At 47.5% G+C, this 24702-nt stretch overlaps 1 protein-coding gene, 1 long non-coding RNA gene and 1 pseudogene across 2 annotated transcripts in view; 2 read left to right on the top strand and 1 right to left on the bottom strand.

Moving 5' to 3' along the window:
* The first annotated feature begins 432 nt into the window (after positions 1–432).
* LOC141276708 (uncharacterized) lies at positions 433–3366 on the top strand. Its single transcript, XM_073793682.1, has one exon. The coding sequence runs from the start codon at positions 1783–1785 to the stop codon at positions 3058–3060; it is 1278 nt and encodes a 425-aa protein (XP_073649783.1). The 5' UTR covers positions 433–1782; the 3' UTR covers positions 3061–3366.
* A 12991-nt stretch (positions 3367–16357) lies between these two features.
* The window catches only part of LOC141276707 (uncharacterized), a 60407-nt gene continuing 52062 nt past the window's right edge, over positions 16358–24702 (top strand). The window contains exon 1 of the long non-coding RNA XR_012326686.1: positions 16358–16561. This is a non-coding gene — a long non-coding RNA (uncharacterized lncRNA). The remainder of the gene's footprint in view (positions 16562–24702) is intronic.
* On the bottom strand, positions 17746–17866 carry LOC117308590 (5S ribosomal RNA; annotated as a pseudogene).

Raw genomic sequence — 24702 nt, 5'->3', positions numbered from 1 at the left:
ACGCCACTGCCACGACCGCCGCGGTCGACAAAAGGAGAAGGTGTGTAGCGGGAGGCAAAAAGCCTACAGCACCTGGCGTTCCCAGGAGCTCTCCTGTCCGCGACGTCTCCCATCCAACTACTAACCAGGCCCAACCCTGCTTAGCTTCCGAGATCGGGCCCGTCTAGGGTGGTTTGGCCATAGACACTGGGGGGGTCGCGGGCTGCCTCTTGAGGCGCAGCTTAGCAGGCGCTTGGGCCTTACCACCGGCCCAGGGGCCCGCCCGCCCCGGCAGGGCCCCGCCGCCCGCCTAGGCAGGGGAACGGAGGTCTCGGGGACCGGGGGGTGGCGGAGGAGTTGGCGACCTCCCAGCCCAGGGCGGGTGGGACACAGCCAGCTTTTCGGCGCTTCGTTCCCCGCCCCAGATCCCACAGACCGCTCACAGGGACGTAGCCCCGGAGGCTTCAGGCCCCGGGGCCCGCGGTCCCTCGGGCATCCCACCTGCCCTCCCACGCTGCGCTGGGCGTAGCCCAGAGGCAGACCGGCCCGGCCCTCCTGTCCGACAGCAGCTGGCCCGAAGCCACTGGGAGCCACCATTGAGTTGGCACGGCCCCTTAGACACAGCAACGTCACCTTTGCCCCGACGCCACCGTCCGAGATCAGGACCCCGCCCCAGGTGGCCGGCAGGCCCGGGGAAGCGGCCTGGGCCCTCGATCCCGCTCCCGCCCACGGCCGCGGCGAAACGGCGGAGGGGCTGCTTTTTCCGGATGGAGCTGTGGAGAGACACCCCGGAAGACAGGTGGCGGCGCCGGGGCTGGGCTCCAGTGGGGGCCGCCAGGTGCAGGTCGAGGGCCTCACGGGCCGCATGTGTGGGACTCGAGGGACATCGTTCCAGCTAATGATTAAGAACTCTCCAGAGAATAGGGGCTGCTTAGACAATGGGTGAATTTCCAGGATGTCCGGCCCCCTTCCGAGAAGGAGGGAGATAACAAAATGTAAAAAAGGTGTCTGTCAAAGACCAATCAGGCAGCTGGGGAGAAGGAGGGAGATAACAAAATGTAAAAAAGGTGTCTGTCAAAGACCAATCAGGCAGCTGGGGACAAGTTCCCTCTCTGGTCCGAGCCTAAGCCGGGACCAATCAGCAGGAGAACACAACCAAATCTATAATTTACATACGGGGAAGTGGGAACCTATAAAACTGACATATTCGCGCCCAAAAGGGTTCCTTCTTCGACCTCCTGCGTGAGGACCAAGGAACCCCGGTGCACCGGCCTTCAATAAACCTCTTGCGTTTTGCATCGACTTCCGACTCTTGTTGTTTCCTGGGCGAGTCGAAACTCCTAGGAGACCGCGCAGGTCTAACATTTGGGGGCTCGTCCGGGATTCCACTCGCCCCGGACCACAAGAACATCCACTCGCCCCGGACCACAAGGACATCGGGAGTTGGAGGTACCAGGTAAGCTCGAGCTTGATTGTCTGTTTGTCCCTTGTTCTTTGTGGGCCATTATCGGAGGAAAGCCGTAAGAATCGGCTTATTATGGAATCTGTATCGGACCTCTGGCTAGGCAGACGTGCTAATAGCCGGCGTCCATGAGCCCTAGGGGACGCCCTGGTGGCTCATCTGGAAGGAGAGGCAAACTCTGTCTCCCCTTCACTCGGTTTCGGCAGTTCCCTTGGTGGTAACTGCCATCTGAAGAAGTTTCGGTTTTGAAGCGAGCTCGCGGTGGCCCATACGTATATGTGTTTCGTGGAGTTTTAACTGTTTCTGTATTGTGGTCTATTCTTCTTCTCTGACGGACGACAATGGGACAAACTATGACGACTCCTCTTTCCGTTACCCTAAGCTATTGGACCGAAGTTCGGGCCAGAGCCCATAAGTTTTCGGTAGAGGTAAAGAAAGGAAAGTGGCAGACTTTGTGTGCCTCTGAATGGCCAACATTTCAGATAGGATGGCCCCCCGAAGGATCCTTTTTATTAGACAAGATTAAGCTGCTGAAGTCTAAGATATTTAATATAGATCCCCACGGACATCCAGACCAAGTACCATATGTCTTGGTCTGGGAAGATTTAATTCTCTCCCCACCTCCGTGGTTCCGGCCCTTTGTTTCCTCAACAGGTACGTCCGCGCATACATCAGCAGCGTCGGAGATATTAGCCTTAAAGAAAAACCCCAACACGGAGAAGCTACCCGACGCCCCGGATCTACCGAAGGCGATTTATCCTGACCCGCAGTCCGATTTGCTTCTTTTGGATTCCCCACCCCCTTATCCTCCGGCCCCGAATCCCCTACCACCTAGAGGACCCCCAGCTCCACTGCCCTCGGCACCAAGGGAACCATCCATGATGGAAGAAGAAAGGGGTCCCTCAGTGGGCACTAGGAGCCGGAGGGCTATCTCCCCGGACTCCATTGCCCTACCTCTTAGAGAATATGGCCCCCCCGATGGCCAAGGGAATAGACCTCTCCAATATTGGCCCTTTTCCTCTGCAGATCTTTATAATTGGAAAATGCATAACCCAACTTTTTCCGAAAATCCACAGGCCCTTACCGCTTTAATAGAATCTCTTGTTTTCTCCCACCAGCCCACATGGGATGATTGTCAGCAGCTGCTCCAGACTCTCCTAACGACTGAGGAGAGGCAACGGGTTCTTTTGGAAGCCAGAAAAAATGTATTAGGCGCCAATGGGCAACCTACCCAGCTGCCTAACGAGATTGATGCTGGTTTCCCACTCGTCAGGCCAAACTGGGATTTCAATGCCCCGGAAGGTAGGGAGCACCTGAAAATGTATCGCCAGGCTCTGGTGGCGGGTCTCCATGGAGCGGCCAGACGGCCCACTAATTTGGCTAAGGTAAGGGAAGTAACTCAGGGGCCCCATGAATCGCTAACTGTGTTCCTGGAACGTTTAATGGAAGCCTTTAGACGCTTTACCCCTTATGATCCAACTTCGGAGGGACATAGGGCTACTATAGCAATGGCTTTCATAGATCAAGCGGCCCCTGATATTAAGAAGAAATTACAAAGGCTAGATGGCTTGCAGGGATTTTCGCTTCAGGAGTTAGTAAAAGAGGCAGATAAAGTATAAAACAAAAGAGAAACAGAGGAAGAGAAGGAAGAAAGAAAGCAGAAAGAGCAGGAAGCCCGTGAAATAAGACGGGATAAGAGACAGGAGAGGAATTTAAGTAAGATACTGGCCACTGTGGTTGGAGGAAGAAATATAGGGGATAGAAGTAGGCAGGAAGGGCGAACGGCAGACAGAAGGCAGCCATTAGACAAGGACCAATGTGCCTACTGTAAAGAAAAAGGACATTGGGCGAGAGAATGCCCTAAGAAAAAGAATGGAGGAAGGCCAACCAAAAACAAAATCTTAACATTGAAAGAAGACTAGGAAAGTCAGGGCTCGAACCCTCTCCCCGAGCCCCAGGTAACTCTTAAAGTGGAGGGGGAACCTGTTCAATTTTTGGTAGATACCGGAGCCCAGCACTCCGTCCTTCTCCACTCAAAAGGTCCTATCTCAGCTAAAAGGTCATGGGTACAAGGAGCCACTGGGAATAAACAATATTCATGGACCACACGAAGGACAGTAGATCTTGGGATTGGACGAGTAACCCATTCATTTTTGATTATTCCGGAATGCCCCTATCCTTTGCTGGGAAGAGATTTACTCTCCAAAGTAGGGGCTCAAATCCACTTTCAGCCAGAAGGTCCCACCATAACTGATAATAAGGGAAGGTTACTTCAAATATTGACTATGAAATTAGAAGATGAATATAAATTATACGAGCAGCCTTCATCCTCACGAGTTAATGTTACTGATTGGGTAACTCGGTTCCCTCAAGCCTGGGCAGAAACTGCCGGAATGGGGATGGCCAAAAATCGGCCCCCGGTGCTAGTGGAACTCAAGGCAACTGCCACCCCAATAACAGTCCGTCAATACCCCATGAGTAGAGAAGCCAAAGACGGTATCCGTCCCCATATACAGAGGCTACTAGACTTGGGCATCTTAATAAGATGTCAATCAGCATGGAACACCCCTCTCCTGCCGGTAAAGAAACCAGGAACAAATGATTATCGGCCGGTGCAGGATCTACGAGAGGTAAACAAACGGGTGGCAGACCTCCACCCCACAGTTCCAAACCCTTACAACCTCCTGAGCACTCTTCCACCTCAACATACGTGGTATACTGTTTTGGACCTTAAAGATGTTTTTTTCTGTTTAAGACTCTCTCCCCTGAGCCAACCCTACTTTGCCTTCGAATGGAAAGATCCAACATCGGGAATGTCTGGTCAGCTGACATGGACACGGCTACCTCAGGGATTTAAGAACTCCCCGACCATCTTTGATGAAGCCCTCCATCAGGATTTGGCATTATATAGAGAATCAAATCCCCAGGTAACATTACTCCAATACGTTGATGATATTTTATTAGCTGCTGAGACCCAAGAAGATTGTATCAAGGGTACTGAAAAACTGTTAACGGAACTTGGAACCCTGGGATATAGAGCCTCAGCCAAGAAAGCACAAATATGCCAACAACAGGTCAGTTACCTGGGGTATCTATTAAAAGGGGGGCAAAGATGGCTCACGGAGAGCAGAAAGGATACGGTGGCCCAAATTCCGGCTCCCAAAAACGCCAGGCAGGTTAGAGAATTTTTGGGGACGGCCGGATTCTGTAGACTATGGATTCCAGGGTTTGCTGGGCTGGCAGCCCCATTGTACCCCCTAACCAAAAACAGCACTCCTTTCATTTGGGGCGATAAGGAACAACGGGCTTTTGACCAAATCAAACGAGCTTTACTTTCAGCTCCAGCCCTAGGACTGCCAGATGTAACCAAACCTTTTCATTTATATGTGGCCGAAAATAAAGGCATTGCAAAAGGAGTATTGACTCAGAAATTGGGTCCCTGGAATCGCCCAGTTGCTTATTTGTCAAAAAAATTGGACCCTGTGGCATCAGGATGGCCCACCTGTTTAAAGATAATCGCTGCAGTGGCCGTTCTAGTCAAAGATGCTGACAAACTAACTTTAGGACAAAATCTAACGATAACAGCTCCTCATGCCCTGGAAAATGTAGTCCGTCAACCACCGGATAGGTGGCTAACTAATGCCAGGATGACCCATTACCAAACCCTGTTGCTAAACTCAGATCGCATCAAGTTTGCTCCAGCCACAGGACTCAATCCAGCCACCTTGCTACCTGATCCTGACTTGGAAGGCTCCACCATCATACATGATTGTCAGGAAGTACTAGCCGCAGCACACGGCAGTAGGCCAGATCTGATGGACCTGCCCCTCCCTGATGCTGATTTCACCTGGTTCACGGATGGGAGCAGTTTCCTGGAGGAAGGTAAGCGTCGAACTGGGGCAGCCGTGGTAGACGGAAATCAAGTCATATGGGCAGCGGCGCTACCACAAGGGACCTCAGCCCAACGAGCTGAATTAATTGCCCTGACGAGGGCATTAGAGATGGCAGAGAATAAAAAAGTAAACATCTACACAGACAGTAGATATGCGTTTGCTACCGCTCATATCCACGGTGCCATTTACCAACAGAGAGGGCTACTAACTTCAGGTGGCAAAGAAATTAAAAACAAAGACGAAATCGTGGCTTTGTTGACTGCACTCATGCTTCCTACTAAAGTCAGTATCATCCACTGCCCTGGACATCAAAAAGGAAATACCCCAATAATTAGGGGAAATAATATGGCTGACCAAGTGGCCCGAGAAATAGCATCGGGAGAAGTCATTTTAGGACTGTCACATAAAGTTCCTGAAAAACCAGGCCGCGATGAAGAAATCATCCCGGCCACAACAAAAGGAACTTTGTCCCCTCAGCAAGCAGAATCCATGTTACAACAGATGCACAGATGGACACATTTGGGGACTAAAAAGATGGTAGCCTTGTTACAAAAAGCCGGGTACAAAACCCCTGGAATGACAAAATAGCTGAACAAATTGTGCAGGAATGCGTCCCATGTCAACAGGTAAATGCTCACAAAGGGAAACTTGAAACTGGAAAGAGACTCAGGGGGGACCGCCCAGGAACTTACTGGGAAGTGGACTTTACTGAAGTGCGTCCTGGAAGGTATGGTAATAAATACCTTTTAGTTTTTGTAGACACTTTTTCAGGATGGATAGAGGCTTTCCCAACAAAGAAAGAAACAGCTGCTGTAGTAGCCAAGAAGATTTTAGAAGAAATTTTTCCTCGATTTGGAGCATCAAAGGTAATAGGGTCTGATAATGGTCCAGCCTTCGTCGCCCAGGTAAGTCAGGATGTGGCCAGATATTTGGGGAGTGATTGGAAATTACATTGTGCCTATAGACCCCAAAGTTTAGGTCAGGTAGAAAGAATGAATAGGACTCTAAAAGAGACCCTAACTAAATTGTCCTTGGAGACTGGCGGTACCGATTGGACGGTGCTCCTTCCTTTGGCCCTATTCCGGGTTAGAAATACACCTTCCCGATACCATCTTACTCCTTTTGAAATATTATATGGTGCCCCGCCTCCCCTCCTCACTTTAGGAAAAGAAATAAAACCTGATTGTCAAAATAACACTGACTTATATGCTAGGCTACTGGGACTCCAATTGGTCCAGAAAGAAATATGGTCCCAACTCGCCAAGGCCTACCAACCGGGAACACCGGGAGAAACTCATCCTTTCCAAGTCGGAGACTCCGTATACGTCCGTCGGCATCGAACCCAGATGTTGGAACCTCGATGGAAAGGACCATACACCGTCCTCCTCACCACCCCAACGGCCATAAAAGTGGACGGCATCGCTGCCTGGATCCATGCTTCACATGTGAAGGCTGCACCAGCGACGGCATCATCAGGATGGCGGGCCCAAAGAACCGACAACCCGCTCAAACTCAAGCTTCTACGAACCTAAGACTTATAATTTTGGTTTTACTGCCTTTACTGACTGACTAGGAATATCTCCCGGGATAGGAACAGGAACCACAGCCCTCATACAACAACCCCAGTATTATGCAAGTTTAAGACAGGCTGTAGACATCGACCTTCGAGCATTAGAAAGTTCCACACCTCAACTAAAGGAATCACTCACCTCACTTTCAGAAATGGTGTTGCAGCCTAGATTTGCTGTTTCTTAAGGAAGGGGGATTATGCGCCGCTGTAAAAGAAGAATGTTGCTTTTATATTGATCATTCAGGAACCATTACCAAAACCATGGATAAACTAAGGGAACACTTAGATAAAAGGCAAAGGGAGAGAGAGAACGAAAAAGGATGGTTTCAATCATGGTTTGATAAGTCCCCCTGGTTTACCACCTTAATCTCTACTCTGTTGGGACCTCTTATTGTTTTATTGTTGATTTTAACTTTTGGACCATGTGTTCTAAATCGCTTGATAGCATTTATTAGAGAACGTATCAGTACTGTACAAGTTCTAATGTTAAGACAACAGTACCAAAGTTTACGAACAGAAGGTTGAGATTCCATGATTGGAATCAATAGTCACAAGAAAAAGGGGGGAATGTGGGACTCGAGGGACATTGTTCCAGCTAATGATTAAGAACTCTCCAGACAATAGGGGCTGCTTAGACAATGGGTGAATTTCCAGGATGTCCGGCCCCCTTCCGAGAAGGAGGGAGATAACAAAATGTAAAAAAGGTGTCTGTCAAAGACCAATCAGGCAGCTGGGGAGAAGGAGGGAGATAACAAAATGTAAAAAAGGTGTCTGTCAAAGACCAATCAGGCAGCTGGGGACAAGTTCCCTCTCTGGTCCGAGCCTAAGCCGGGACCAATCAGCAGGAGAACACAACCAAATCTATAATTTACATACGGAGAAGTGGGAACCTATAAAACTGACATATTCGCGCCCAAAAGGGTTCCTTCTTCGACCTCCTGCGTGAGGACCAAGGAACCCCGGTGCACCAGCCTTCAATAAACCTCTTGCGTTTTGCATCGACTTCCGACTCTTGTTGTTTCCTGGGCGAGTCGAAACTCCTAGGAGACCGCGCAGGTCTAACACATGGACGGCAACTGGGTCCGCGGCCATGTCTGTTTCGCGTCAGGGGACCAACGGAGCGTCTGGTGTGCCGCTGCCTTCCAGGGACGCCTTCTGGCCGCCTGGCCGGCCAGGCTGGCGGGGAGCGCCCACTCCGGCACGCTGTGGTGTGAGGGGACTGTGGAGATGTGGTCTGCAGCGGTGCCCGGTCGTGGCGGAGCCTGTGGCCACCGACGCAGACGACTAAAGGAGAATGTGAAGCGGGAGGTAAAAATCCTAGAGCACCCGGGTGCAGCACCCGGGTCTTCGAGGAGGCACCTCCATGACTGGGCGGTGGAAAGAGCAAGGAAAGGAAGCAGATAGGGATGTTAGAACATTTTAGGAGTAGGTTCCTGTTGTCTGCTTCAGAAGTCAGCATAGGATCTCCCCACTAGGCTTGGATTACCCCACACCAGAGTCTCCCACCCAGGCTGCAGATGTCCCCAAAGCCTCACTGCTAACCCCACGCCTCCCCCGACTCTGATGCCAGCTTGTGTGTGCACACCTAGTGCCTCCGTAGAGATGCATCCAGGAGACGGGGAGCTTGCTCAGAAAACAGGCTGCAATCAGTGGGCAAGGGAGAATCCGCAAACTTGACTTACAGTGCCGCCTTCTGGAATACAAAATAAATGTTTCTAATAGCCCACTTGGTCCATTATAAGGACCAAAGTAAACATAAATCCTTACCTAAGAAGGGTGTCTGCTACTTCAAAGGTGATAGCACAGTTGCATATATTTAAACACTACGAAAACCCAGGGAAATATGTTATCGCAAAGAGAAAATTCTCCAGCAACTGAACACAAAGGCATGGAATATTATGATCTAACTGATAAAGAATTCAAAATACCTATTACGAAGAAATTCAACAAGCTACAAGAAAACTCAAAAAGGCAATTCAGTAAACCCGGTAATAAATATAAATGTAAGGAAAAGAAGGATTTCCTTACCAAAGATTTTGAAATTATAAAAATATTGTGGACTGAAAGACTCCATGAATGAATGAGATGAAGAATGCAATGGACAGCATGTGCGGCGAGGCAGACCAGGTGGAAGAATGGGTGACCTGGAGGATACAACCGTAGGAAGAATACAGTTAGAAGAGGAGCGGAACTAAGATTTCCTAAGAGTGAAGAAAGCCTGAGAGAGCCATTGGTTTCCTTCAGAAAGGTGAATATCCAACTAACTGGGATTCCAGAAGAAGAGAGGAAGAAGGGGGCAGATAGTTTCTTTAAAGAAATAGTAGCTGAGGGAATTGCCTGGCAGTCCAGTGGTTAGGACTCGGTGCTTTCACTGCCGTGGTCCCGGGTTTCATCCTTAGTCAAGGAACTAAGATTCCACAAGCCACATGGCATGGCCAAAAAAAGTAGCTGACAACATTACAAACCTATAAATAGATACTCTTTTTCAGATTCTTTTCCATTATAAGTTATTCTATGTTGAGCATATTTTCGTGTGCCTATTGGCCGTATGTACGTCTCCTTTGGAGAATTGTCTAGTTATGTCTTCTGCCCATTTTTCAATTGGGTTATTTGTTTTTTGTTATTGAACTGTAGGAGCTATTTGTATATTTTGGAAATTAATCCCTTGTCGGTTGCATCATTTGCAAACGTTTTCTCCCAGTCCGTATATTGTCTTTTCTTTTTGTTAATGGTTTCCTTTGGTGTGAAAAAGCTTTTAAGTTTGATTGCCCATTTGTTTATTTTTGCTTTTATTTCTATTGCCTTGGTAGGCTGCCCTAAGAAAACATTGCTACAATTTATATCAGAGAATGTTTTGCCTATGTTCCCTTCTAAGAGTTTTATGGTATCATGACTTATACTTAAGTCTTTAAGCCATTTTTTTTTCTTTAAGCCATTTTGAGCTTATTTACGTGTATGGTGTGAGGGAGTGTTCTAACTTCATTGATTTGCATGTGGCTGTCCAGCTTTCCCAACTCCACTTTCTGAAGAGATTGTCTTTTCTCCATTTTACATTCTTGTCTCCTTTGTCATAGATTAATTGACTGTAGGAGTGTGGATTTATTTCTGGGCTCTCTATTCTGTTCCATTGATCTATATGTCTGTTTTTGTGCCAATGCCATGCCATTTTGATTAATGTAGCTTTGTAGTATAGTCTGAAGTCTGGGCAGTTTATGCCTCCAGCTTTGTTCTTTTTCCTTAGGATTGCTTTGGCAATTCTCGGTTAAAATGGACTATTTTATCTATTAGATGTTTTATATAATTCACAAAATATCCACAAAGCAAAAAACTAGAGTAGATCCACAAAAGGCAAAGAAAGGGGAAACAGAGCATACCACCAGGGAAATTAAGCAATTTATGAAGTAGGCTGAGAAAGACAGGGAAAGAAACTATGCAAATACAAAACAACAAGACAGCAACTCATAAATTGGCATTAGTAAATCCCTACATATCAATAATTACTCTAAATGTAACTGGATTGATTTCACCATTAAAAGTCCCAGAGTGGCTGAATGAATTTAAAATAATGACACCCAACTGTAAGAAAGACCCATTTCAGATTTAAGGACAAACATAGAATCAAAGTGAAAGGACAGAAAATTATATTCCATGCACCTGAATACCAATACAAAATGGGAAAAACTACACTTATATCTGACAAAATAGACTTTAAGCCAAAAATACTAACAAGCGACAAAGAAGGCGATTATAAAATGATAAAGTGGGCTTCCCTGGTGGCCCAGTGGTTCAGAATCCACCTGCCAATGCAGGGGACGTGGGTTCGAGCCCTGGTCTGGGAAGATCCCACATGCAGTAGGTCAACTAAGCCCGTGTGCCACAACTACTGAGCCTTCGCTCTAGAGCCCACGAGGCACAACTACTGAGCCCATGTGCCACAACTACTGAAGCCCGCACATCTAGAGCCTGTGATCTGCAACAAGAGAAGCCACCTTAATGAGAGACCTGCGCACCGCAACGAAGAGTAGCCCCTGCTCACTGCAACTGAAAAGAAAGCCTGAGCACAGCAACTAAGACCTAATGAAGCCAAAAATAAATAAATTTATTTAAAAAAGTAAAATGATAAAGTACTCAATCCATCAAAAAGATATAATAATAAACACATACACACCCAACGCTGGAACACCTAAATACATTAAGTAAATACTAACAGATATGAAGGGAGACATAGAAAGATTAAAAGTAGGGTATTTCAGCATCCCACTTTCAACAATTGATAGATCATCCAGACCAAAAATCAGCAAGAAATGATGAACTTAAACCATACATTAGACCAAGTGGATCTACCAGGCACCTATAGGACATTCCATCCAACAGCAGCAGAATATACATTCTTCTTAAGTGCACACTGCACATTTCTAAGGATTGATTATACGATAGGACATAAAACAACTCTTAGCAAGTTTAGGAAGATTGAAATCATACCAGGTATCCTTTCGAACCACAATAATTTAAACTAGAATCAACAACAAGGAGGAAAGCTGGAAAATCCACAAATAAAGGAAACTAAACAAAACATTCATGAAAAAAATCAATGGGTCAAAGAAGAAATCAAAGAAAGTCTCAAAACAAATGAAAAGAGGAACACAACTTACCAACACCCCTAGCAGTCCACAGAGGGAGGTTTATAGAGAAATATTCATAGATGAACATTAGAAAAGCCTAAAGTACACAACCTGGGGCTTCCCTGGTGGCACAGTGGTTAAGAATCTGCCTGCCAATGCAGGGAACACTGGTTCGATCCCTGGTCTGGGAAGATTCCCACATGCTGCAGAGAAACTAAGCCCGTGTGCCACAACTACTGAGCCTGTGCTCCACTCTAGAGCCTGCGAGCCACAGCTACTGAGCTCATGTGCCACAACTACTGAAGTCCACATGCCTAGAGCCCGTGCTCTGCAACAAGAGAAGCCACCGCAATGAGAAGCCCGCACATCGCAACGAAGAGTAGCCCCCCACTCGCCGCCACTACAGAAAGCCTGAACGCAGCAATGAATACCCAATGCAGCCAAAAATAAATAAATAAATAAAATAAATTTATTAAAAATAAATAAATAAAAGAAAATACACAACCTAACTTTACACCTCAAGGAACTAGAAAAAGTAGAACAAAGTAAACCCAAATTTAGCAGAAGAAAGGAAATAAAGCCCAGAGTGGAAACAATGAAAATAGAGAGCAGAAAACAATAGGAGGGATCTTTTATAAAAAATAAACAAAATTGAGAAAGCTTTAGCTACATTAAGAAGAAAGAGAAAAGACAAAGTTAGAAATGAAAGAGGAGACATTAAACTGTTAATCCAGAAATACATAAGATCATAAGAAACTACTATGAAAATCTTTATGCCAACAAAAAATGACCTAAAAGAAATGGGTAATTACCTAGAATCATACAACCTACCAAGACTGACTGAACCAGGAAAAAAAAATAGCAAGTCTGACAGACAAATAATGAGGAAGGTGATTGAATCAGTAATCTAAAACCTCTCAACACAGAAAACCTCAGGACCAGATGGCTTCACTGGTGAATTCTATCAAATGTCTAAGGAAAAATTAACACCAATCCTTCTTAAAGTCTTCCAGAATTTGAAGAGGAGGAAACATGTCCAAACTTTTGCTATGATGCAAACATTGCTCTGATACCAAAGCCAGATAAGGACAGCACGAGAAAAGAAAACTATAGGGACTTCCCTTGTGGCACAGTGGTTAAGACTCCATACTTCCAATGCAGGGGGCCCAGGTTCGGGATCCCTGGTCAGGGAACTAGATCCCACATGCATGCCGCAACTAAAGAGTTTGCATGCCACAACTAAAGAGTTCACATGCCACAACTAAGTAGCCAGCAAGCCACAGCTAAGACCTGGCACAACCAAATTAATTAATTAATTTAAAAGAAAACAACTATAGACCAATATCCCTGATAAACGTAGATAAAAACTCTCAACAAAATATTCGCAAACCAAATCCAAGAACACATGAAAAGGATCATAACCAAGTGGGATTTATCCCTGGGATGCAAGGAGTGTTTGATGTATGCAAATCAAAATGTGATACCCCACATTAATAAAGTGAAAGACATGGACTTACCTGGTGGCGCAGTGGTTGAGAGTCCGCCTGCCGATGCAGGGGACACGGGTTCATGCCCCGGTCCGGGAAGATCCCACATGCCGTGGAGTGGCTAGGCCCATGAGCCATGGCCGCTGAGACTGCGCGTCGGGAGCCTGTGCTCCGCAACGGGAGAGGCCCGTGTACTGCAAAAAAAAAAAAAAAAAAAAAAAAGTGAAAGATAAAGATTATATGATCATTTCAACAGACGCAGTAAAAGCTTTTAATAAAATACAACATCGCTTCATGATAAAAACCCTCAACCGACTGGGGATAGAAAGAACACACCTCAACATATTTAGGACATATACAACAAACACAGAGCTAACATCATACTTGGTGGAGAAAAATTGAAAGCTTTTCCTCTAAGATCAGGAACAAGATAAGGGTGCTGACTCTCTCTACTCTTATTCAGCATAATTCTGGAAGTCCTAACTACAGAAATCAGCCAAGACAAAGAAATAAAAGACATATAAATTGGAAAAGAACAAGTAAATTTTTGCTATTTGGCTGATGCTATGATCTTATATATTAAAAATTCCAACTCAACTAAAAATCTGTTGGATGTAATCAATGAATTCCATAAATTTGCTGGATATAAAATCAATGCACAGAAATCACTTGCTTTTCTATAAACTAACAATGAAACATCTGAAAAAGAATTAAAGAAAACTCACAGAAAGATTCACAATAGCATCAAACACAACAGAATACCTAGGAATAAATTTAACCATGAAAGTGAAAGATCTGTACGACCCAAATTACAAGACTTTATGGAAAGAAATCAAAGAAGACACAAATAAATGGAAAGACATCCTGTGTTCATTATTTGAAAGAGTTAATTTTGTGAAAACGTCAAATCAAACCTTATGAAAATTCCAGTGGCAATTTGTTTTGGAGGGGTTTGAGAGTTTAGTTTACCTTTGGGTTCACACAGTGCAACAGGGGTGGAGACAGGGTGCACAGGACTCCCAGGTCACTTCCCAGCAGAAGAGGGACGTGTTGCTGGCTGCCGCACCTGCCACATGCTCCCGGTATGGGTGATCCAGGGGCATTTTTATAGAAATAGAAAAAACAATCCTAAAATTTGGATGAAATGACAAAAAAAAAATCCCACATGGCCAAAGTAATAGAGAAAGAAAAGCAACACCGTAAGCATGATGGTTTCTAATTTCAAACTATACTACAAAGCTATAGTAATTAATTTGCTAATAATACTGGCATAAAAATAGACCCATAGACTAATGGAACAGAGTGGAAAGTCCAGAATTAAACCCCTGCATATACATACAGCTAAAATCTAATAATGAAGGCAGAAACTTCCAGTGGGGACAGGACAGTCTCTTCAACAATGGTTTTGGGAAAACTGGAGAACCACATGAAGAAAAATGAAACTGGACTACTATCTTACACAACTCAGAAAATTAACTCAAAATGGATCAAACAATTAAACCTAAGATCTGAAACCATAAAACTCCTAGAAGAAAACGTAGCGAAGCCTGTCCTCAATATTGGCCTTGTCAATGATATTTTGGATGTGACATCAAAAGCACAAACAGCAACAACCTAATCAACAGATGGGACTACATCAAACTTAAAAGCTTCTGCACAGTAAAAGAAACAATCAACAAAGTGAAAAGGCAACCTACAGGATGGGGGAAACATTTTGCAAACTATATATCAGAATAGGGGTTAATATATAAAACATATAAAGAACTCATAAGGCTCATAAAACAATCTGATTTAAAAATGAGCAGAGGAACTAAACAGACAGTTTTTCAAAGAAGACATACAAGTTACCAACAGGGACATGAACAGGTGCTCAACATCACTAATCATCAGGGAAATGCAAATCGAAACCATGATGTGGTCTCACCTCACATCTATTAGAATGTTGATCATCAAGAAGACAAAAATAACAAACGTTAATGAGAATATGGAGAAAAGGGAAACTTTGTGAACTGTTTGTGGGATTGTCAACTGGTGCCGCACTGTGGAGAACAGTATGGAAGTTCCTCAAAAATGAAAAGTAGAACCACCATGTGATGCAGCAGTCCCACTCCTGGGTATAAACCCACAGGAAATGGAAACTGGTTACTGAAGAGACACTTGCACTCCCATGTTGATGGCAGCATTACTCACAACAGCCATGATATGGAAATAAATTAAATGACTATCAACAAATAAATTAACAAAGAAATTGTGGTATATTTATACAATAGAATACTATCCAACCATGAGAGAAAAGGAGGACTGTAAGAAGAAGAGCTTGTGAAGTGATTGGGGGCGTGTCAGTGGCAGCCTTGCCAGCTCTGAGGGCTGGGATGGACAAGGCTGTACAAGGGGAGGGAGCATGCGGGATGGGAGAGGGGAGACTAGGGTAGATGCTGCGGGTGGAGGAGGGATCATCTCCTGCTGAGTTCTCCTCTGCAGGGTGGACTTGAGCCCAGGCATTGAAAGAAAAATCTCAGAGACTTCAATTTGAGATTGGATTTCAATAACAGGAGTTCTTTTAAGCTCCTGATGACACTCAGGGGGAAAATGTTGATTATTCTCTTCTGTGAAAATTAAAATTTTTATTTTTATTTATGTTGATGTTTTACTTATATTTATGTTTGCATTGAAAGTTTCCATTGGTAACTGGTGTCTTTTCCTGGGCAATCACTTGAATGTCTTCAGCTAACTCGGGCATATGTCCGCCTCTCAGGGATGGACCACACATTTATTTGTTCATCCAAGAAACACTTGCCAAGGGCTGGGTCAAGCCTGGGAGTGTAAAGATTCACAAGCTATACGATCCATGCAATGGAATGCATTACTCCTTAAACAGGAAGGAAATTCTGACACAGGCTACAATAAGGAAGAACCTTGAAAACATTATGCTACATGAAATAGGCCAGAGACAACAGGGCAAATAATGTATGATCCCACTTAGAACAGGCCAGTTCCTAGATAGAGAATGCAGAAGAGAGGTTATGGGGGCTGGGGGAGGGGAGATGGGGTGTTACCGTGTAATGGGTACAGGATGTCAATTTGGATTGATGAATAAGTCTTAGAAATGGACACTGGAGATGGTTGTACCACATTATCAGTGTACTTAACACCGCTGAACTATACACTTAAAAAGGTCAAAATGGTAAATTTTGATATGTGTATTTTAAGCACAATGTAAAAAAAAAGGTTCACAAACTATAGACCCTGCCTGCTAGAGAGTCATTCTCCAGAGCAGGACAGGGTCATTGTATGCAGTGGGAAAGCCGCTACAGGGAGGAGAGCCTGGGGTGTGTGGAAGCACCTGACCCAGCAGGGGCGGTGGGGGGGGCGGTTGAGTCCTGAGCCAGCTCCGCATGAGTCAGCCAGGCTGAGTGTGTGCTGGGCGCCAAGCCTGAAGGCAAGCAGGGAAGAGGTTCTCATCGGGGAGAACGTAAGTGCCTGGTGTTTGAGGAACATTAAGAGACTTTTGGCCTGGAGACAGTGATGTGACAGACCCGGCTAGCCAGGTAGGCTGGGAGCGCCTCCTCCGACGCGTATTGTGGTGGGAGGGGCCTGAGGAGGTGGCGCCTGGAGCGGTTCCCGGCTGGGTTGCAGCCTGCGGCCGCCGCCGCGGACGACTAAAGGAGAAAGCGGAGCGGGAGGCAAAAAGCCTACAGCACCCGGTATTCCCAGGAGGTCTCCCATCCAGGAAGTCTCCCATCCATGTACTAAACAGGCCCGACCGTGCTTAGTTTTCTAGATCGAAACGAAATAGGACCCGTCTAGGGCGGTTTGGCCGTACGCATCAGTGGAGTCGCGAGCTGCCTCTTGAGGCGCAGCTTAGCAGGCGCTTGGGCCTTACCGCCAGCCCAGCGGCCCGCCCGCCCAGGCAGGGCCCCGCCGCCCGCCTAGGAAGGGGAACGGAGGTCTCGGGTACCGGGGGCTGGTGTAGGTGTTGGCGACCACCCAGCCCAGGGCGGGCGGGACCCAGCAAACTTTTCGGCGCTTGGCGCCCCGTCCCAGGTCCCGCACGTCGCTCACAGGGACGTGGCCCCGGAGGCTTCAGGGCCCGGGGCCCGCGGTCCCTTGGGCATCCCACCTGCCCGCCCACGCTGTGCTAGGCGCAGCCCAGACGCAGACCGGACCGGCCCTCCTGCCCGACAGCAGCTGGCCCGAAGCCACTGGGAGCCACCATTGAGTTGGCACGGCCCCTTAGACCCATCAACGCCACCCTTGCCCCCACGCCACCGTCCGAGCTCAGGACCCCGCCCCAGGTGGCCGGCAGGCCCGCGCAAGCGGCCTGGGCCCTCGATCCCGCTCCCGCCCCCGGCCGCGGCAAAACGGCAGAGGGGGGGCTTTTCCCGGATGGATCTGTGGAGAGACACCCCCCGGCAGACAGGTGGCGGCGCCGGGGCTGGGCTCCAGTGGGGGCGGCCAGGTGCAGGTCGAGGGGCTCGCGGGCCGCACGGACGGCAACCGGGCCCGCAGCGGAGTCTGGGTCCGGGCCAGCCGCCCCGGGAGCGTCTGGGGGTGCGGCTGCCTTCCAGGGCCGCCTTTTGGCCGCCAGGCAGGCCGGGCCGGCGGGGAGCGCCCCCTCCGTCGCGCGCTGTGGTGGGAGGGGCCTGAGGAGGTGGGGCCTGCAGCGGGGGCCGGCGCGGGCGGGGCCGGCGGCCACCGCCGCGGGCGAGTAAAGGAGAAGACGGAGCGGGAGGGCCTACAGCACCCGGTCTTCCCAGGCGGTCTCCCATCCAAGTACTAACCAGGCCCGACCCTGCTTAAGCTTCGGAGATCGAGACGAGATCGGGCCCGTCTAGGCTGGTTTGGCAGTAGACGTTGGTGGGGTCGCGGTCTGCCTCTTGAGGCGCAGCTTAGCAGGCGCTTGAGCCTTACCGCCAGTCCAGCGGGCCCGCCCGCCCTGGCAGGGCCCCGTCGCCCGACCATGCAGGGGGAACGGAGATCTCGGGCATCGGGCGGTGGCGGAGAGCTTGGCGACCTCCCAGCCCAGAGCGGGCGTGACCCAGCAAACCCATTCGGCGCTTGGCGCCCCGCCCCAGATCCCGCACGTCGCTCACAGGGACGGACGTGGCCCCGGAGGCTTCAGGGCCCGGGGCCCGCGGTCCCTTGGGCATCCCACCTGCCCGCCCACGAGGCGCTAGGCGCAGCCTAGCCGCAGACCGGGCCGGCCCTCCTGCCCGACAGCAGCTGGCCCGAAGCCACTGGCAGCCACCTTTGAGTCGCCACGGCCCCTTAGCGCCAGCAAGGCCACCGTTGCCCGCACGCCACACGCCGAACTCAGGACCCCGCCCCTGGTGGCCGGCAGGCCCGGGGAAGCGGCCCCTGCCCTCGATCCCGCTCCTGCCCCCGGCCGCGGCGACACGGCGGAGGGGGGTGCTTGTGCCGGAGGGAGCTGTGGAGGGACACACCGGTACACAGGTGGCGGCGCCGGGGCTGGGCGCCAGTGGGGGGCGGCCAGGTGCAGGTCGAGGGGCTCGCGGGCCGCACGGACGGCAACCGGGCCCGCAGCGGAGTCTGGGTCCGGGCCAGCCGCCCCGGGAGCGTCTGGGGGTGCGGCTGCCTTCCAGGGCCGCCTTCTGGCCGCCAGGCAGGCCGGGCCGGCGGGGAGCGCCCTCTCCGTCGCGCGCTGTGGTGGGAGGGGCCTGAGGAGGTGGGCCTGCAGCGGGGCCCGGCGCGGCGGAGCCGGCGGCCACCGCCGCGGGCGAGTAAAGGAGAAGGCGGAGCAGGAGGCAAAAAGCCTACAGCACCTGGTATTCCCAGGCGGTCTCCCATCCAGTCACGAAGCTGCCCCAAACAAGGTATCGTTTAGAGGGCTGAGGCACTCGTGTTTCCTACTTTTCGTCGCTTTTGCATCCTAGGACTTGAGGGATTTTCCAGGTGGTTCCGTGCTTGACACTTTACAATACATACTGATTGCTTCTCAGATCGTAGTGGTTCTCTGCCGTTGGGTGTGGATCAATATTTGTTGCTCCTTTCGTGGTGTCTGTAAAGTGATGGATGAATGAAGTGTTGGAAGCCTTTGAAACTAGCAGCTCTTGTTTGAATGAGATTCACCCACACTCCTGTGATCTGTCACCCACCCAGCACACCATCCATCTTGAGATTCCGTTTCTCATGACCAGAGGTCCACTCTTGTGTCTTTAGTAACTTGAGATTTTTCTTTGTTCATTTTGCAGTTCTGAAATGCTCTCCGGCAGTAGGAAATGTTTGAACTGTCCGTGTTGCAAGTAGTTTCTTTGCAGTCACAGTGAAATAAACTTTTGACAGGAGGTTGTAATCGATTCATATGTGTAATTGCTTCAAATGTTACTGTTCATTTGACACTGTTTCAGATGCCAGTATTGAAGCTCTGACCACATTCTGGGAACAGGTGTTCATTGAAGTGTGATGTAAGAGTAAATAATTGCAAAAAGTCTCATACATCATTAAAGAATCCTGGAAGCCCAGAGCAAGGGATTAGTAACTACCTGGGGTGTCACGAAGTTTGCAAGGATTTAACATTGATGAAAGAGTTTGAAAGGTGAATAAATAGGCTGGAGGAAGAAAAGGCCTTCTTTCCAAAGTGGCATTGAGTCTTGGAAACATTTACATCCAGGCAGAAGCATTCAGGGGCTGTGGTCACTAGCCTCCACACGAGGCCTTTGTCCTGGCCTTGTGAGCCCCTCTTGGGTCTTCTGGCTTTTGACTCACGTGCAGTGCTTGCTCCAGGCCTCTGCTCTGGCCTGGGCCTTGCCTCTTCCCTCCAAGTTTGACTTATTTCTCTGAAGTTGACCTGTGTTTTCACTGATCACATATTATATTCCCCTTATCAGTACTATTTTTAGTAAAACAAGTGTCATGGAACCATTTACCCACGTGACTTTGTTTTGTCACTTAAAAATAGTTCCGATTAAATGATAACAGAGTACTCAAAGATCATTATTATGAGACACATCCCGATTTCAGAGATACTAAATTATAAAAACAGATTTGTCTTAGAATCCATGAAATGCATCACATCTCAGTGGCTGCACCTCCATATTTGCCCAGCATCTGGGTTGCTTATTTCTTTTCTTTCTTTCTTAAATTTAGGTATAGTTGATTTACAATATTATATGTTTCAAGTGTACAATAATGATTCAAAATTTTAATAGATTATACTCCATTTGAAGTTATTATACACCTCAGTGTTCATTGCAGCACTATTTACAATAGCCTGGACATGGAAGCAACCTAAATGACCATCAACATAGGAATGGATAAAGAAGATGTGCTATATGTACACAATGGAATATTACTCAGAAATAAAAGAAAGAATGAAATAATGCCATGTGCAGCAACATGCATGGACCTGGAGATTGCCATACTGAGTGAAGTAAGTCAGAGAAAGACAACTGTCATATGATATCACTTATATGTGGTATCTAAAAAAAAGGAAGGTACAAATGAACTTATTTACAAAAGAGAAGCAGAGGCACGCATGCAGAAGACTAACTTATGGTTACCAGTGGATCAGGGTTGGGGGAGGGATAAATTGGGAAATTGGGACTGACATATACACACACTGCTATGTATAGAATAGATAACTAATAAGAACCTGCTGTATAGCACAGGGAACTCCACTCAGTACTCTCTAATGACCTATATGGGAAAAGAATCTGGAAAAAAAAAAAAAGGTGGATATATGTATATGTACAACTGATTCATTTTGCTGTAGACCTGAAATTAACACAAATTGTAAATCAAATATACTCCAATAAATTTTTTTTAAAGTTAGTATAAAACACTGGCTTTATTACCTGGGTTGTATAATGGATCCTTGTAGCTTATCTATTTTATACATACATAGTGGTTTGTACCTATGAATCTTCCACCCTTATCTTGCCCCTCCCCCTACCCTCTCCCCACTGGTTAACACTAGTTTGCTCTCTGGATCTGTGGGTTGCTCATTCCTGCTCTGACTAAGCTTGACCTCCCTGATTTCTCTCCCAGCCTCTGCCTAAGCCTGGAAGCCACCAGCACAGGATCACCTGTTTCCTCTTCTGCCTTTCTGTCCTATTCTCAAACATGACAAGGTCAGGGAACCTCAGGAAACTATGTTTCCCCTACAATGGACTTGAACCTCAGAGATCATAACTGCAGGCACCCTGGCCCCCACCCCTGGCTGTTCCCACACAGCAGGACCCACGGCTGCTTCAACACTTGCAGGTGTAGCTGTTATGGATGCTACATGGGTGGTTCAGGACCAGAGTAGGACCAGTGGCTTCCTCCCTCTTCTTGTCCTGGCCTCTTAGGTGCTGTCCTCAGTGACACAGGGAAGGGCCAGCGTGAGCATCTCAGCCCAGAAAGTCTTTGTGGTCTGTGTTTCTTTCATTAAAAGCCTCTGTGCTTTTTAAAGACAGAATGTTTAACTTGGAAAACAAAAGCTCTCACCTAATTTTCTTTCTGAGAGCCAGCACAATTGAACCTCTGAGCATTCTTCCTGCAGGCTGTGCAGAGAGACAGAGGCTGTCCACCAGCTTTCGTTGGGCCATGTCTCTGGTTCAGAACTTTGGAACTTGTGAAAAGTTATTGCTACAGTAGAACTAAAAGGCCTTACCTTGTTTGAGTAAGATTTTAACTTAGATTGACTCTTTCAGTTGTTAGACTTATATTTTGTCATGTCTACCTTACAGTTATTTTTCCTGAAGCTGATAATATGGCATGACTGTGCAGTGGGGGGAAGGGTATAAGGTCCTAAACGTTAAAGACATTTCAGCCACTTAATTATGAAATGTATTTCTACCCAGAATTCTCTCAGAGTCATGCTGATGCCTAAAAGATGTGATCCACTCTTGTGTCCTTAAAACTGAAAATCAAAAGGGTACTGAGGCGTTTGATTAAATAATGTCTCCAGAGTGTTAGCATGAGGTTTATGAATGTATGTGCTTTCAAAAACCTCCCGTCAGTGCACAGCAGGCATCTGGTCAAATATAAGCCCCTCCTGGGGCCCAGCACCCTCTTGGCAATGGGGGTAAACAAAGTCTCTGCTTCTGAGGATGTCAGCAGGTCAGTAAGTAGACAATGTCGCAAGACTGGGGCGACAGAGTTGGAATTGAAGAATGTGGGAGAAGGACGTGGCACCCTCTCTGAAGACCTGGTGCTTAAGTTAAAACCTGAATAAAGATCCTTATCAAAAATTTGACCCAACTGGCAACAAGTAACACCACGCTGTATCCTCAGCAAAGCTGGATGAAGAGGGGGGTCTCTTCCCCAGCTGGGGAGTTGTCCAGACCACTGGTGAATAAGAGGAATGAAACATCACTGGAGGAATTCAGCAAAGTATAAATGGGTCCTTCTGACAAAGTTGAGAGAACTTCCCAGTGGAAATAGAAACTGCTGGTCAGGGCAGAGCCATCTCTGTGCAGGACTTAACACAGTCAATATCGTCTCTCCCAGCAGCTTGAAAGTGGGCGCACAAGGCTGTTTACAGGAAAGGAGAGATCTATTTTGCCTAAACATTAACCCCTTTAATAAGAATCTCAAGAAAGTCATTGTTTCAGAGGAATTAGAAAGGAGAACCCAAGAGAGAACATGAACTCTTACCTCCTAGGGTGTCTCCTTTAGGATGGGCTCCATTTTAGGAAAAAGCTGATGCAAAAACTGGCTCACAGGACAAGAGGGCCTGCTCCTCACGGGCCAGCTCCACATCCTTCTGGAACAGTCTATGATGACTTAATCGCACGGGATCCTTCTCCATCCCCAGCATAGACGTCTTTCTCTTAAGAAACGAAGAGGTGGTAAGTTTTATTGTTATTTTTCAACGTGGAACGTGAATTTAAAAATATGACAACCAAGAGAGAAGGATAGAGAGAAAAAGGCACTTGAAACTCCCTATTTTCAACTTTGGCACAGTGATTACTAACCAGTGGACACTAGGAAACTGTTCATCTCCGAGTGACTTTACATATCTGTGTTTCAACTTTTCCAAAGAATATAGATTTTGTGATTAAATATGAATTTGTTTAATTATATAACTGAGCTCTTTCCTTGTCAGTTCTTTGCAGTGAATGTACGCCAAAGGCTAAACCACCACCATGAGGGAGTCAGTCAACATAAGTAAACACATGTGTGTGCACACACATCGAAGGAGGTCCTTAAACTCAAGCCAGCGGCAAGGGCGGAGCTTGCTCACATACGCACACTCAATGCTCTTCTAGAAAACAAATGCAGAACTCTAGGGCCTTCTTTGGCCGTGCTGCGTGGCTTGTAGGATCTTAGTTCCCCGACCAGGGATCCGAACCCACCCTCGGCAGTGAAAGCGCGGTGTCCTAACCACTGGACCGCGAGGGAATTCCCGTAGTCACTTTTCATTTAAAGAATAAATTTTATTAGCACAAATTTAACCTTATAACAAACATTAGGACTAGATTGAGATTGTGTCAGACTGACCTCTGTAGGTAAATCAAAAGCTACCAATAAAAACATGAGAACAAGATGTGTTCCCTGCAGGAAGATGGTGCATGTACCCAGGGTTTACAGTGCACGTGGGAAGAAAAGAAATTAATATAAACCACCCGGATACACTGCTTTCATAAATAACCCCTGCCAACACCTCAGGAGGCTGGAATTTTTACCCGGTAATATGACCCAGATTTTTCATTCTCACACTATCCAAGCCTTTCTCAGTGGTCCGTCTTCACAGGGTTGCTACAGTTTCCCTCCAACCAGCACTATGGGTACTAAGGACCCCAGCAAATGGACTGTCCTTCACTCCCGGGGGAGCAGCAGCCTGATTTCCACCTGGTCACCAGGATCATTCACCATGGCTTAGTCTCTGCTTGTTTTAGTGACACAGAGAATTCCAAATGGCCGGGGCAGTCTCAGCTTCCAATTTTTTTTTTTTTTTTTATGCGGTACGCGGGCCTCTCACTGCTGTGGCCTCTCCCGTTGCGGAGCACAGGCTCCGGGCGCGCAGCCTCAGCGGCCATGGCTCACGGGCACAGCCGCTCCGCGGCATGTGGGATCTTCGCGGACCGGGGCACAGAACCCGTGTCCCCTGCATCGGCAGGCGGACTCTCAACCACTGCGCCACCAGGGACGCCCTCAGCTTCCAATTTTATTTTCACCTGATAAAAAAAATTTGTATCGAAATACACAAAAATTCTAAGTGTAGAGATGTCAAATTGGCACGATGCCATGCCCTGTACCCACCACCCAGATGGACAAACAGAACGCCCCCTCCTGAGTACCTGCCCACGGGAAACCACGAATCTGTCTTCTGAAACCTTAGATTAGTTTTGTCTTGTCTTGAACGTTGTGTAAATGGAATCACACAGCACGGGCCCCTTTGCGACTGCTTTCTTTAGCTCAACATTATATTGGTGAGGTTCATTCATGTTTTGTAGTGGTAAGTGTTGACCTTAGGAAAAAATAACAGCCAGTTATTTTGCCAACAAAATGAGTGTATTCAGGAATAGAAGAGGAATTGCAATTTGGGACATGCAACCCGTGGCAAACCATAGGCAAGTTCGAGGAGACAAAGAGAATGTCAGCGTTTATTAGGTTTAAGGAGGAAATTGGGCTGGGTCAGAAGGAAATCTTTCTTCCTCTGTCTGTAAACTGCGGTGAGTGATACGTGGGTGAGAGCGCCCCCTTCAGGGCTTCCAACTCCGTTTTAGAATGAGTTTCCTTT

This window comes from Tursiops truncatus, chromosome 16, assembly GCF_011762595.2.
Source record: "Tursiops truncatus isolate mTurTru1 chromosome 16, mTurTru1.mat.Y, whole genome shotgun sequence".
Lineage (NCBI taxonomy): Eukaryota > Metazoa > Chordata > Mammalia > Artiodactyla > Delphinidae > Tursiops > Tursiops truncatus.
The sequence above is the reverse complement of the archived record's forward strand: the minus strand, read 5'-3'. Positions and strand labels throughout refer to the sequence as shown.

Coding starts and splice junctions, on each gene's coding strand:
- LOC141276708 (XM_073793682.1), top strand. CDS start 1,783: ATGGGACAAACTATGACGACTCCTCTTTCCGTTACCCTAAGCTATTGG.